This window comes from Cyclopterus lumpus, chromosome 7 (assembly GCF_009769545.1).
Source record: "Cyclopterus lumpus isolate fCycLum1 chromosome 7, fCycLum1.pri, whole genome shotgun sequence".
NCBI lineage: Eukaryota > Metazoa > Chordata > Actinopteri > Perciformes > Cyclopteridae > Cyclopterus > Cyclopterus lumpus.
This window is the reverse complement of record NC_046972.1, coordinates 4,668,468-4,684,038: the sequence shown is the minus strand read 5'-3', so window position 1 is coordinate 4,684,038 and position 15,571 is coordinate 4,668,468. Positions and strand designations below refer to the sequence as shown.

Below are 15,571 nucleotides of genomic sequence, written 5' to 3'. Positions count from 1 at the left end.
AGCGATAGGACCCCCGCCCCCACCCCCCCCCCCATAACATTCTCTGTTATCGGTCATGCGGTAATCGTGCTTGAAGGCACTTTAAAGCATTTTTTTGATAATAGACTTAATAATGGATTTAAAAGAAACATATTAAAAGCACCAACCTTTCTTTTGTGTTGTCCCGTGTGTAGTACAGATGCATGGACCTCTCTGCTCTGGGGGAACCGTCTGGTCGGGAGGAACTCTTGAGCAATTAAGAGCAATTAGAATTCATGAAGTCACCTACCACTGGGGGACGGCTTGTGATCCCACCCATCTTGCATCGTTTTCATTTTTGGTTGAAAGAACACAGCAACATTGAATTACACTGTGTCTCTATCACATGGAAAGGCTTATTTTTTCTTATTCTTCTCTCATAACATGGCATAGTGTGAAGGTGTATGAAGTAAATCCCCGGTGTCGCGTAACTCACCACTTGAGTTTTCTTCTGTTTCATATTCTATTTCTATTTATTGTTTAAAGGTTACACGGTTTTGCTGTAAATATAATTGATCTGTGTGACTCCACGCACACACACAATACATCATCACTATACTGCCACCATTTATTTATAGGTAACTTAAGCCCAATCAACAAACTGTATTCTTTTAAAAAAAAAAAAAAAACTATTATGAGATTCTAAAATGTGAAGTTGCTGCTGTAACTCTTAAGTGCCTTATTATGAAACTTGCCGTCCCTGAAAGCCAACGGTCCTCTATACGTGCATTCTCCAGTGTTGTGCCGCTTTTGGATCTGGGCGTTCCTCTATCTTTCAAACAGGAAGGGTGATTACAATCCAGACAGAACATGTAAACACGCTGAACTTGTAGACTGTGAATCCGGTGAACATTGCAATCGAGCACATACTCGCTCCTCCTGTGCTCACTGCCATAGAGTGCTGCCGGAATGAATGAGTCCTAAAAACCCAGGAATAAGTGAGCATTTTTGCACTTCCGGTTCCCTCTTCTCAAAGTTGATCGGTTTTGGCGTTAGAAGCCTGAAATAGGATCTGTAAACTAAAGTGAATTTAATGTTTTTTTTAAATCTACAGTATGTAATACGTCATGAAATACTCTACTCGTGAATTTTGAAGCTTTTACATGTCTTTAAAAAGGCAGTTAACCAGCTAGATTCTCACCACGCCAACAAAGGTGTGTGCGTGAGTAGTGAGTGTGCACCTCTGTGTCCGTCCACGGCTCATCTCGCGTTCTGCTTCTGTAAAGTGCATAATATTTTGGGCCGGCCAGTTATGGCTGCATGCTCGACAACCTCTCGTGGTTGCGGTGACTCGCACTTTTTCAAAACCCTTTTTATTAGCTATTATACTGCCATTGACTCATCACTCACTACTCTTTACCGGTAGGGGCCTCTGAGGACACATCTGAGTGCATTTCCGACCCCTAATCTGCTACAATGCTAATCTGCTAAGAGTTTTTAGCTAACAGCTAATAGAAGTACCCATCCCAGTTTATTGCTTGTATGCATCGCTGCTTATTTTGGAGTTTGAATAAAGTGTGTTTTACAACGCCTTGCTGCCTTTTGGTTGAGTACATCACTGGTTGTTAGTCCATGGCTACCTTTTATTGTTCAGTTCGATCCGTTTGGCTAACCGTTGACAGAACTGCCAGTACACTCAGTGCAGTACCTCTCTGTAGTTTGTTGTCTCTTATGTAATGTAGCAGTGGAAACTCAAACACACCTGGCAGAGACCGAGTGCATCTTTCTAGTTTCGTCTGTTTTTTGTGCTTTTCAATGACCACATAATCAAATGACAAACGATGTTAGACGTACTGAACTCTGCAGGTCACAATGGTAGACAACGCAGTGCAGTTATGCGTCTGTAATGGTGCAGTGATCCTCGTTTTCATGCAAGGAGTCTCTGCGTGGCTGTTGGAGGAGCACAGGTTTCAGATGTCGTCCCACATGCTGGGAGGATCTGTATTCACCACTTTACCTGACACCAGTAATATTCAATACCCAACCAAACATTGTCATGAGACACCAAGTTTAAGTCCATATTGGAGATATATATATATATATATATATATATATATATATATATATATATATATATATATATATATATAAATAGAGGTGATTATTTTTTGCATTCATTCCATTCTGGTGTTCACAGCATGTTTTGCTGCTTGTCTTTGCTTATCGTATGACGTTTTGAATTAATTAGAGAGGTGAAGGCCTCAGGAAATTGCATGCACGGCCAACCAGACCTATGAGCTGGACAGCGGAGCACCTGTTGTAATTTGGTAGTGTCTGGCAGCCCGGGTGAGGATGATAGGAGTAATATCAGATGTCCGCTCACCACCTGAAAATTAACCCGGAAAAGACTGAACTTCTCCTTCCAGGAAAAGGCTCGCCCACCCACGACCTAACTATTAACTTCAACAACTCAGTGTTGGCTCCGACTCCGACTGCCAGGAACCTCGGAGTGACGCTTGACAGTCAACTCTCCCTGACTGCCAACATTACAACAATAACACGCTCCTGTAGGTACATGCTGTACAACATCAGGAGAATACGACCCCTTCTCACTCAGAAGGCCGTACACCCCAGCCCGTTCACTTCGCTCGGCTTCTGCCAATCTGCTTGTAGCTCCTTCACTTCGAGCTAATCACTCAACAAAATCACGACTGTTTGCTGTGCTGGCTCCTCATTGGTGGAACGAGCTCCCCATTGACATCAGGACAGCAGAAAGTCTCTACATCTTCCGTCGCAAACTAAAAACACATCTTTTTCGACTATACCTTGAATAGGGAAGGTGGAGCCGTAGTAGCACTTTGGTAGCACTTAAATGTCCCTTACCGATAGCACTTTGTAGTTTAACACTTTAGTAGCACTTAAATGGCACTTACGGATAGTACTCCGTAGTTTAACACTTTAGTAGCACTTAAATGGCTCTTACTGATAGTACTCTGTAGTTTAATGTTATTGAAGAAATTGTACTTGCTTGATTCTTGTTGTTCTGAGTTTGGACTCATGGTTTAATGCACTTATTGTAAGTCGCTTTGGATAAAAGCGTCAGCTAAATGACATGTAATGTAATGTAATGTAATATGAGACGGGGAAACTTGGACTCCCTGCGCCCTCCTGTGAACCACACGTCCAGCTGCTGATAATCTCTAATGTTAATGGCGAGAAGCAACCAGATCTCTCTAGACCACGGAAGAGAAATTCCTTGTATGCTTCTGGAATGTATTTGACTGAAAAACATCATTTACAAAATGCATTTGTTTTTATGTCTATTGGCTCAACTGACTGCCATGATTAACTTGATCTCCTTTGCTTGTTGACCCCTGAGAGGAACGTTGACATTTAGGATCACATTCCCTAAAAATAGATGGCTAGTTAAGTGTGTTCCAACTGCACAGAGAAGCAGAAGGGTGACTTGGGAATAGCAAAGTCTGATGACATCAACAACCCAAAATGACTAAAGACGTTAGAGACGCCATTGTGCTTCATGATACAATGAGTTAAATGGAATATTGTTTGGGGAGCTCAAAGCAGTCAAAATGACTTTCAAAATGTTTGACAGCAATTTAAATGACGACTGAATACCTGCATAAATGACAATTTGTGTTTAGTGCTAATAAGCAAACGCTAGCATGCTAACAGGCTAAACTCAGATGGAGCATTAGAACCACCAGCAGCATGTTAGCATGCTGACGTTAGCATGTAGCTCAAGGAACTAGATAGTAAAACAGTGTCTCTCTCTGGTCTGTAAGGCCAAACAAAATTAAATCTGCCACACATTAATGCTACAGATCTTCCAATCTTATCTTTGCTGAAAAAAAATGCACTTGAGTAAGAACCTTAAAATAAGCCTCGATTTTCCTCCACTAGTCAAGAAATGTGTCAAAAGACGAACTCAATAGTATTCTAAAGGATATGTTCCCCTTCTTATTTTAGGTTATTGGAGAGTAACAACAATATAACACCACTCGGACCTCAGTAAATCACTAACGTGAGGTGCAAGGATCCCATGTGTAATTATGGGATTGTATTCAAAGTGAGGTTATAACTCATTCCACTTGTGCTTCCTCAAAAGATCATCAATTTCAAAACTTTTCTTTCTTATTTCCTGAAAACGTAAAAGTTTTTACCCAACTGTAACACTTGTCAACTTTTTAGCATTTTCAGTGGATAGAAAGGTGTGTCAGCACACGAGCATAACAACCCCAACATGTGCAAAGCCACTTTGCACCCCACACATGCAGGCTGTTATATAATACAAGTTCCCCCGCGTACCCGGCTCTTTGTCTCCACACTTTGCCCTGTCAGGGAGTCCTGAGTGCACATGCACAACCTAAAATAGAGTTGGACACATATGAGTCCCCCCCCCCCTGTCCTGTGTGGGCATGGCAGATGGCAGGCTACACGTGAGGGGCAGAGCTTGATATTGCACAGACTGAGTCCAGGGCTTCACACTTCCCTTCTCCAGTGGTCCAGTGGCTGACCCACCTTCACTAGTCCTCAGGAAGCGTTGCACCGGGAGAGCGTCACCATGCCGAAAGTCTTAGTGCCAGGTGAGTATGGGCAGAATGACTCTGGGGGTCGAACATGCACATTCATCTGTCGCGTTTGGATAGCGTTTTCAACACTTCACGTTGACACATGACAGTAAAAACAAACTGGGGGAGCCTTCACCTATAAAGTGCAATCATTTTTCATTTTTGCTACGCTTTTCCATGAAGTGTTTTTGGCCAACACAAGAAAAATAAAACGTGACCTTTCTGTCAAAACGCCACCCTTGTGTCTAATCGTTGAGGTGTATGGAAAGAATGGACGCGAGGACTCCAAAGACTTTGCAAATGGTCCTTGAATGCACATTACAGGGTTACATTGTCACACTAACAGATGGCACTGACAGCTTTAATGACAGGTTCATTGGGGTTAAAATAGATATAGTTACAATATGAAGTCCATATTGACTAATAAATAGTCATCACAAGGTGAAAATAAAAAAAAGCATTTTCACCTTTTGTGATTTGTGCGATTCCAACGTCGAAATACCTTTCTTGAGCTCAATTGCAAACTATTTAAAATTCATATCATGAAACCCCATGGTTGTATATAAGAGCAGAGTGTAGTGAGTGACATCTATGAAAATGTCAAGAGAGGTTGTTTTATGGATGTAATTTTCCAGCAGATTCTCCGAGGTCCATTGTGACAGGGGATCAGGTCATTCCTATTGCGCTTCAGATTTTAGTTTCCTCCTCAGTGTTCCTTATTGTAGTTCATCCCTGGTATGACAATCTCTTTCATAACTTCCTTACGACTATATAAAATGGTGCTGTAATAGCTGCTAATTAGTAATAGGCTTACCTCCAGCAGGCTCTGGGCATGGGGCAAGTACGATGCCGTTTAGAGTTTTTCAAAGAAAAAAAAAGAAGAAAGGCAATGGCCGAACCATCGGTGGTCTGAAGAGCTTGGTGGTTGGAATGATAATATGCATAATCTGACGTGACGGCTGGGATTTCACACCGGTTTTACGATCTGATGAACGATGAAACGGATCTAGTTCATCTTAAAAGGGACAGTTTACCAAAATCACACAAAACTCAGCGACGGAGATAATCAACATAACTAACTGTAGACTATTTTCTATTAAAGCTATAGTCCCACTTACTTCATAACCACACTTATTTTGTTTCCCTTTTTATTTTCTAACTTTTTGCTTACTCAGCAGAGGGAAAATGCATGGTTTACTGTATGGATGTGAGACGGTCGTATCGTCACAAAATATTTCTCCGAAGCCAACAAAAAAACAACAATGGATCTTGGGAAATGAAACGTCTGTTCCATATGAAATGGAAAACAATGTCGTACAGTGGAAATGGAAACACCATTTATTCATCTATTGTTCACATTCAACATCGGTCTCCGGTTCATCGTGATGCATTTAAATTCGAGGCTTTGCAAACAGAGCGGCACCAAAGAAAACCTCTGTGAATGTGAACAGTTTTATCAATAAATGACTGCTCCCAGGTAGCTCAGAGACTACTCCCCCTTGGGAATGCTTGTCGGTTCGCAAAGCGGCGCACAAACAAGACTCAATTGACCTTTCGGACTTGTTTGACCCGTCGACGCAATGCCAGGGAGACAACGTGAAAAGCATCTTTGTGTCCTCTCCAGTATTCACCCTCAAACTGTACGTTACCCTAATCCCACTTCTCCAATGTCTCATTACGTCGCTCATATCCTCAGCATTTACTATTGCATGTATGCATACATATCTATATTTTGGTTATAACTGATACATATTAAGTCTATGTGCCTGAAATCTTACGTATTCATCACTACGGCAACCTTTTGTTACTCTTATCCTGTGAAACACAGTAATTGTTTTGGTTTGTACATTTCTAAGCAATGCTTTTCTAACGCTCTCTTTCTTGGGTGGTTTTGCTCCGGGTTGGTTCTACAATCAGGTCAACAGAGTAAGTATGGAGGGTGAGACGTAGAACCCTTTTTCTTTTGTGCCATACTGGAGAACATCTCCAGTCCTGTCCTGTCTTACAGTCGAACGTCTTGTGGCTCTTGGCTAGAAAGTGCATGCCAGAAGTATAGTTGTGATCTACAGAGTGGTTGGGCATCAAGTAATGCCACTCATGCTGTGTGATTGTCGTTGAGTTGCTTATGAGACTTGAGTGCTTGTTGGAGAACCCAACAAGCACTCAAGTGGCCCTCTTTTCATGTCATTTCCTCACCATAAATCCTGATCAAAATCCCCTCACTTACATTCACTTACAACAAGCTCCGTATACAGTGAGAGATGATAGAAAAACTGGGTCTGGAGTTAAAAAACAACAACATACATACATTTTTTTTTTTTAAAAGTCTTTCACATTTTGTGTTCGAGCGAGACGAGCCCCACAGAGTGTGCCGGTGCTTCGTCACTCCTCCATGTGCATGGGAGCAAACTGGAGGTCAGAGTTGCAGACTTGTAGTGGCTGAGTCCATTTTTCTGGTGCAGAACGCATGCGCCGAGGTCTGCAAAAGCATCATTGTTGGGTAATGTACGTGCCTTTTGACGTCATGGATGTAAGAGGTCCTGTGCGCCGTTCATTCCTCACTAATGCACATCATTGTGCGGTCATGTTCACGCCGCGTGGAGTGGTGGTGGAGAAGGTCTGTTTGCTGTGTGCATGGTGTGACGTGAGCAGAACGCATCTCCGGGCGTTAACGGACGGAACCTTTCGCCGTGCCTCACAGAGACTGATGATAACATGCGGGCCTTCGCGGAGCAGGTCTTTGCGTCCGAGACCAAAGCAGAGGACATCCGCGATGAGATCTCTCTGTTTGATGTGGCTGACGACTGTCCCATCATGCACCAGGAGATGGCCCACCATCTACACACCGATGACGATGTTGAGAAACGGTGAGGCAGGGGGATTTTGTGTTTTGTCAGTTTGCGCTTGTGGCGCAACTAAAGGGTGTCGAAATATACGATATTCTGAGGTTGTTCACATTTGCATTTCGTCTTAATGGCCAACCAGCAAACCTCACTCCTTATCCACAGCAAGAGACACCAGCGCTGCCGGACCATGAACGTGCCTGCGGCCGCTACCCACATGCCTGCTGCTTCCTCTGTAGTGTCAGTGGAGGTGGACACGCCCACCTACCTGGAAGTGCCGGACTTCCAGAGAGTGGCCATCATCGGGGACTACGCCTCTGGGGTACTGTCCATTTTCATGTCATCCCATTCCAATTCACCGGTGAAGCACTTGGTTTGCCTTCACATTCTTAGGACACCCACCTTTTTTCGACTTATGAAGAATAAACCTTGATGGAAATTCATCATAAGTAGCATCAAGTTCATGTAGTGCTGCAGGGTGGTGTTTTGTTAGGCCAACCCGGAAGTTAGTCCATCCTGAAAAAAAAGGGGGGGGAAAAAAGAAAATGAAACATGGATCATCAAGGGAACAGTTGCTGTGTTGTGTGTACATATTTTCCGAAGAAATATTACAGTGCTACGCTGGTAAACATTTTTGAGCTAGTTCGACTTAAAAAAAAAAGACGAAGTTCCCATGACTTAAAGGAAAGGAAAAAAGTTATTATATGTATAGGGTGCATTTAATTATGACTGTATAAACTGACAAACAAGTTTCTATCATGTAATAACTTTGTTTGCTAATATGCTAACCACCACCTTTAGAGACTTCCTTTAGCCAGATTAATGAACAGTCAGGCGAACAATCATTCAACATTCATTCAATAATAATTCTTTAATATCGAACAAGAAATTTGACTTAAAGGAATACTTTTTTTGAAATACACGGATTAAATGATTGATTAAACGTTCACATCTATCCGTTCAATAAAAGGCTACTGCAGCCAGCAGCCAGTTAGCTTAGCTTAGTTTATTTCAGTCCTGTGTGATCTTTTACAGTCTAATAGAAGTAGCAGTTTAGGTCTCTACGCCTTCATTTACTGCATGTTGCAAAAGGGTCCTAGACAAGAGGGTCAAGTTGACATGGATGCAGACTTAGAATTTCACTGACTATATGTGTCCGTGGGACAGCGGGCTCCCGGCCTCCCTCCCACTAGCCCATGAATGGAGCTCAGCTGAGAACCGGCAGGTTAAGTTTCACGACTGTGGGTTTGACATTTACAGGGATTGAAACGCTTTGGAGGACCTGATGGTTGTTTCTGCTTTAGCCTACTCAAAAACTCACGGGTGTGCCCACGTGTCGGAAAAAAACTGCCAAATAGGCACTATGTTTTGCACAGAATACTTCGTATTTTCAAATCAATGTATCAACCAAGTCGTCACCTCCCATCAAATAAATACAAATCTTTAGTTCAATTTAGCATTAAGTCTTGTTTTCTTGCTTCAAATGTTGACATCGTAAGGCGACTATTCGTAACTGTAAAATCTGTACACATCTGCCCATCAGGTGACCATGGACGACTTTGAGCAGTCCTGCAAGGGTCTGTACCGCGCCTTGACCATCAGGGAGAAGTACATGAGGCTGGCCTACCAGCGCTACCCGCGGACGACCTCCGAGTACCTGCGCGAGATCGAGGGGGAGACCTTCAAGATCGAGGATCAGGTGCAGCCAGGTGAGGAGCGAAGCCGCTCGCGTGAGACGATTTCTGTACCACTGGGGTATCCCCGGGGGGATTCATTTGCGTCTACGTCCGTCCATCAGTCTTCACGGCGCCTCCGAAGAACGGAGAAGACCCCTTCGACACCAAGAACCTGGCAAAGGATCTGGGCTATGTCGCTCGCATGAAGGACGGCCTCATCTACGTGTACAAGGACGCTGCAGCCGCCGACAAGCTTCAGCCCAAAGACCTGCCCTGCCCCGACTACAACACCTTCATCGACGACATGAACTTCCTCATCGCCCTCATCGCACAGGGCCCCACGTGAGTCCTTTGAGATTAGGTCCATTGCTCTGTTTTGAATTTTATAATTGAAATATCTGTTATCTTTGTGGTTGTTCCAAGATTTTAACCAGCATCCAATTCCTGCACGAGTCAGGTCTTTAAAAATGACATATTGTGTTGTAGACTTATTTGACCGTGCAGCCTGTGCGTTAATCTGCTTCTCTATTTGTTACTGCAGCAAGACTTACACTCACCGCCGTCTGAAGTTCATCATGTCCAAGTTCGATGTGCATGAGATGCTGAATGAGATGGAGGAGATGAAGGAGCTGAAGATGAACAACCACAGGGACTTCTACAACTGCAGGAAGGTAGCCGTGGAAACGTTAAGCATGCACACGTCTTGTAATTTAGCTTCAAAACATAAAAGCAGGAGAAATAACTTCAATTTGGATCAGCCTTACACTCATACTTCTTTCCATATTAACGTGGCGGGATGTAACAAATATACATGTGCTTAGTGAAGTTCCCACAAAGTCTGGGTTTTATATTAGGTGGGACTATAAAGTAAAGTGGAATCATTGCATTCATCCTGCTTTGACTGATCTAAAAATCTTTAAATTGACTTTCTGTTTATGTGTCACACTAAACACACTTTAAGTCCATACAGAAAGATTTGAAATCAGCAATTCAAGTCTTTTAAAAACTGAAAAATGTACATAAATGAGGAGATTCTTTACATTTTGATTAAAAATGATATATTTCCCACTTAGTTTGCTGTTGTTCTCACTATAGTAGCCCATCCACCTTGTGTGTGTGTGTGTGTGTGTGTCTTTAGCTCCCTCTTGTTACCAAGCAGAGTCATTACACACCCCATGAAGCCCCCTGACCTCAGTAATCCACTCATCTTATCGTCTCCCTGCCTCTCCAGGTGGACACCCACATCCACGCTGCCGCCTGCATGAACCAGAAGCACCTGCTGCGCTTCATCAAGAGGTCTTACCGCGTGGACTCCGACCGCATCGTGCACAAACTCAATGGGAAGGAGGTCACCATGAAGGAGCTCTTCGAGTCCCTTCACCTGCACCCTTATGACCTCACCGTGGACTCCCTGGATGTGCACGCTGTACGTCACACACCTGTCGGGAACCTTGGCGGCGTCGACCTCCCGTGATCTAAAGCGCTTCTTTTCTCGTTGTTTCTCTGAAGGGAAGACAAACCTTCCAGCGTTTCGATAAGTTCAACGCCAAGTACAACCCTGTCGGAGCCAGTGAGCTGCGTGACCTGTACATGAAGACAGAGAACCACATCGGTGGAGAGTACTTTGCCACCATCATCAAGGTCAGCGTCTACATGAAAAGAATGGACAAGAACTGTCACAGAAGAACAGCTCTTCAAATGAAAAGATGAAATAAGATGAAATAATCCATCTTTTTTTTGTCCGTTTGACCTTTGTGTAAACCAGGAAGTAGCCAATGACCTGGAGGACGCCAAGTACCAGTATGCTGAGCCTCGCCTGTCCATCTACGGCTGCAAGCCCAACGAGTGGAGCAAGCTCTCCAGCTGGTTCGTCAAGCACAGAGTCTTCTCCCCGCACCTCAAATGGATGATTCAAATCCCCAGGATCTAGTACGTTTCCGTGTCTTGATTCTCACTTTCATGCAGTTTGGCACAACCGTGACCATTTTTCTAATTTGCCAAGGAAATCTATTTTTAATGCCCTGTGAGCTTGAACAAAAAAGGTGTAAAATATTGTTGTTTTCTTCGCCCCTCTTCTACCTTAGCGACATCTTCAGAGCCAAGGACTTTGTGCCCCACTTTGGCAAGATGCTGGAGAACATTTTCCTTCCCGTGTTCCAGGCCACCATCGACCCCCAGTCCAACCAAGATCTCAGCATCTTCCTCCAGCATGTGAGTCGGACAAAGGCACAAGTAGCCCGAACCCAAATGAAAGAGCAATGGCCGTATAATACTGGTATTAAAAGGAGTTTTGAGAAAGCAGGAGCCACCTCAACCACGAGAGGTCCTTTGAGCATGCAGCCATGGACACCCAAAACATAATGCAGTTAGATGCAGCGGAACGGGAGATTAACCGTGGACAGACACAGAGGTCCACATCACTCACTCACTCACACTCACTGACTCTCTCACTCACTCACTCACTCACACTCACTGACTCTCTCACTCACTCACTCACTCTCACACACTCACTCACTCACTCAATCACTCACACACTCACTCACTCACTTTCACTCACTGAATATCTCACTCACTCACACTCACACACTCACTCACTCACTCTCACTCACTCACTCACTCACTCTCACTCACTGAATCTCTCACTCACTCACTCACACACACACTCACTCACTCACTCAATCACTCACACACTCACTCACTCACTCACTCACTCTCACTCACTGAATCTCTCACTCACTCACTCACACACTCACTCACTCACTCTCACTCACTGAATCTCTCACTCACTCACTCACACACTCACTCACTCACTCTCACTCACTGAATCTCTCACTCACTCACTCACACTCACACACTCACTCACTCACTCACTCTCACTCACTGAATCTCTCACTCACTCACTCACACTCACACACTCACTCACTCACTCAATCACTCACACACTCACTCACTCACTCTCACTCACTGAATATCTCACTCACTCACACACGCTCACACACACACACACACACACTCACTCATAAGTAGTACTCATCAGCTCAGACACAACAAGATAACAACTGGTATCTGTTGCCCGTATAATTGACCTCTTTTGCCCCCTGGTGTGTAGATGACAGGTTTCGACAGCGTGGATGATGAGTCCAAGCACAGTGGTCACATGTTCTGCACTAAGAGCCCCAAACCAGAGGAGTGGGACATAGCCAAAAACCCCTCCTACACCTACTACATCTACTACATGTACGCCAACATCGCCGTGCTCAACCAGCTCCGCAGGTCAGTAACGCACACAGTAGCGCACTAATGATCATTTAACGTATTCAGATTCCTGACGTCCTTTATGCTTTCTGCTCGGTGTTTAACGAGAGTCTCCTCTTCTCTCCAGTGAGTGCACCCTTGTTACTAAGAGGAAAACCGGTTCCTCTGAGAACACATAGTATAATACTTGTTTATCGTCTGCTTTGCAGAGAGAGGGGCATGAACACGTTCACGTTCAGGCCTCACTGCGGTGAGGCCGGCGCCATCACCCATCTGCTGGCTGCCTTCATGACCGCGGACAACATCTCCCACGGCCTCAACCTCAAGAAGGTCGGTCCTCTCCTCGCTGACTGTGAATCAGCACTTCAAATCACCAGCACGCAAACATACACACACACGCACGCACACACACCACACACACACACACACACACACACACACACACACACACACACACACACACGTGGAGGAGTGAAAAATAGACTTACTAGTGACTTTATTGTTTTGTTCCAATAATCTTCCAACACATCGTCTGTAACCTCTACACCCCAGTTCCCTCTCCAATTTCTGCTCCAACATACAAAATAGTACTCTGGAGGCATTAAATCACATTTTTTAAAAGTGTTTCTTGATATAATGTGTTTTATCTGAAAGTACCAAAAGATGTCCGTTCTGGATACATCGTATTTTTCTTCTGTATACTAAAAGGCTTAAAGACCCCACTCTCAAACTGAATTTCACGAGTTGATTGAACCTGATCATATCAATCAATCTCTGCCCCCCCCCCCCCCCCCCCCCCCCATAGAGTCCTGTGCTGCAGTACCTGTACTTCCTGACCCAGATCCCCATCGCCATGTCCCCTCTCAGCAACAACAGCCTGTTCCTGGAATACGCAAAGAACCCGCTGCTGGAGTTCCACAAGAAAGGCCTGATGGTCTCTCTGTCCACCGACGACCCCATGCAGTTCCACTACACCAAGGTCCGAGCACACGGGCGCTGTATGACGAGCATCGCAACGCGTCTGCAGACGAATGCGTTTTGAGTTTTTGGTGTCTCCGATTGTACGGATAAAGTGCCTATTTGTTCCAAAATATCAAAGTCGTAAATCTCTGCCTTTACGTCCACAGGAACCCCTGATGGAGGAGTACGCCATTGCGGCCCAGGTCTTCAAGCTCAGCACCTGCGACATGTGTGAGATCTCCAGGAACAGTGTTCTGCAGAGCGCCATGTCTCATGAGGTAACGCGCCGCATGGTGACACGCATTAAACGTGGTGCTGTTTAAAAAAGAAAACTGCTCTTAAACCAAAGGGATTTAAAAGCAGGCGATTTTGTGCTCGTACCAAAAAAACATTGCTTGTATTTTGTCTCCTTCTGCGCTCCAGGAGAAGAGCCACTACCTGGGTAAGGACTACCTCAAGGAGGGCCCAGAGGGCAACGACATCCGCAAGACCAACGTGGCCCAGATCCGCATGGCGTATCGCTACGAGACCCTGTGCTACGAGCTCAACCTCATCAAGGAGGGCGTGAAGTCTGATTGAACTCTCAAATACCACTCGGTAGAAAAATAAACAACGTTTTTTTTTCCACAGCAAGTCTTCAAACAATTGAATCTTAACGAAACCGGCCGTCTAACACGCTGGTGTTCCCTTCTTTTGGGGGGAGAAACCTTTTTGCAGACTTGTACATCACAGTGTGTGTCTTTCGTGTGGATTAAAACATCATGTGGCAGAACGTCAGGGAATAAAATGTGAAATAACAAGTGCGTTTGTGTGGAATAATAATAATAATACATTTAATTTATATTGCACTTTTCGTGGTACTCAAAGACACTTTACATAACATAATTATAACATCCCAAAAGCTAAAAAGGCACTTTGTCAGTTGCTTGGACCCTAATAAATCAAAAATAATAAAAACATGGAGCAAACAATCACACATTAAAAGCAGTTCTGAACAGGTGGGTTTTGATTTGCGATTTGAATGAGGAAAGATCAGTGCAGTCTCGGATGAGTTTTGGGGAGAGAGTTCCAGAGGGAGGGGGCAGATATGGAGACGGCTCTGTCACCCCACGTCCGGTGCTTGGTCCTGAGTGGGATGGACAGGAGATCGGCATCAGAGGAGCGGAGCTGACGGGATGGAGTGTGGTGGTGGAGCAGGTCGTGAGGTAGGAGGGGGCCTGATTATGGAGGGCTTTGTGAGTGAGGAGAAGGATTTTGTATTGGATCCGTTGTGGGACGGGGAGCCAGTGAAGGCTCTGGAGAACAGGGGTGATGTGATCACGGGAACGGGAGTGGGTGAGCAGGCGAGCAGCAGAGTTCTGGATGTATTGGAGTTTGTTTAGGATTTTGGAAGATGTGCCATAAAGAATACTATTGCAATACTCAATTCTAGAGGTGATGAAGGTGTGGATTAAAGTTTCAGCAGCAGATGAGGAGAGTGATGGGCGGAGACGGGCAATGTTTTTTAGGTGGAAGAAGGCAGTTCTGGTGATTTGTTTGATGTGATGTTCATGTTGCTGTCAAACATGACTCAGAGGTTGCGGATGTGTGGGGAGGGAGACAGGGTGGAGTTGTCGATGGTGAGGCAGAAGTTGTGACTGGTTTTGGTGAGAGATTTGGGGCCGATGATGATCATATCCGATTTATCACAGTTTAGTTTGAGAAAATTGGTTTGCATCCATGATTTAATGTCAGTGAGGCAGTTGGTCAGAGTGGAGTGAGTAATAGTGTTAATTCAATTCAATTCAATTTTTTTTCAATTCAGTTTATTTTGTATAGCCCAATCTCACAAATTACAAATTTGCCTCAGAGGGCTTTACAATCTGTACACATACGACATCCCTGACCTTTGACCTCACATCGGATCAGGAAAAACTCCCTAAAAATAACCTTTGACAGGGAAAAAAGGGAAGAAACCTTGAAGAGAGCAACAGAGGAGGATCCCTCTCCCCAGATGGACAGAAGCAATAGATGTCATGTGTACAGAATGAACAGCATTTACAAAGTTACATAAACACATTACATGAATATGACAATGTATGAATGAAACTCCAATCCATGAAACAGAAGGAGGTAGAGAGGAGGGGGGGGGGGGGGGGGGGGGGGGCGCATCAGCAGGGCCAACGCGGGAGGCCGGCTCACCAGGCATCAGACACCTCCAGGTCCAATGGACCCTATGAGACGTGAAGTCACAACGACTCCGGGGAGGAAGCAGAGTTAATAAGGTGCAATGGAGAGATGTAAATTCATC

At 44.6% G+C, this 15,571-nt stretch overlaps 1 protein-coding gene across 2 annotated transcripts; it reads left to right on the top strand.

The window, feature by feature from the left end:
* Window positions 1-4,540: 4,540 nt before the first annotated feature.
* Window positions 4,541-13,860, top strand: ampd1. 2 transcript variants are annotated; one of them, XM_034537311.1, is made up of 16 exons: window positions 4,541-4,562; window positions 6,905-6,913; window positions 7,249-7,414; window positions 7,556-7,712; window positions 8,934-9,099; window positions 9,189-9,408; window positions 9,608-9,737; window positions 10,298-10,492; window positions 10,576-10,707; window positions 10,832-10,995; window positions 11,151-11,277; window positions 12,176-12,339; window positions 12,531-12,651; window positions 13,127-13,300; window positions 13,449-13,559; window positions 13,705-13,860. In XM_034537311.1, exons 1-16 carry the CDS (start codon window positions 4,541-4,543, stop codon window positions 13,858-13,860), a joined length of 2,214 nt encoding a protein of 737 aa, XP_034393202.1. The 2 variants fall into 2 exon arrangements, with proteins under 2 accessions (XP_034393202.1, XP_034393201.1); XM_034537310.1 differs by lacking the exon at window positions 6,905-6,913 and having other exon boundaries at window positions 4,541-4,589.
* Window positions 13,861-15,571: the final 1,711 nt, after the last annotated feature.

Coding starts and splice junctions, on each gene's coding strand:
- ampd1 (XM_034537310.1), top strand. CDS start 4,541: ATGCCGAAAGTCTTAGTGCCAGGTGAGTATGGGCAGAATGACTCTGGG. Junction 4,590..7,248: donor TGGGCAGAATGACTCTGGGG/GTCGAACATGCA, acceptor CGTGCCTCACAG/AGACTGATGATAACATGCGG. Junction 10,493..10,575: donor ACTCCCTGGATGTGCACGCT/GTACGTCACACA, acceptor GTTTCTCTGAAG/GGAAGACAAACCTTCCAGCG.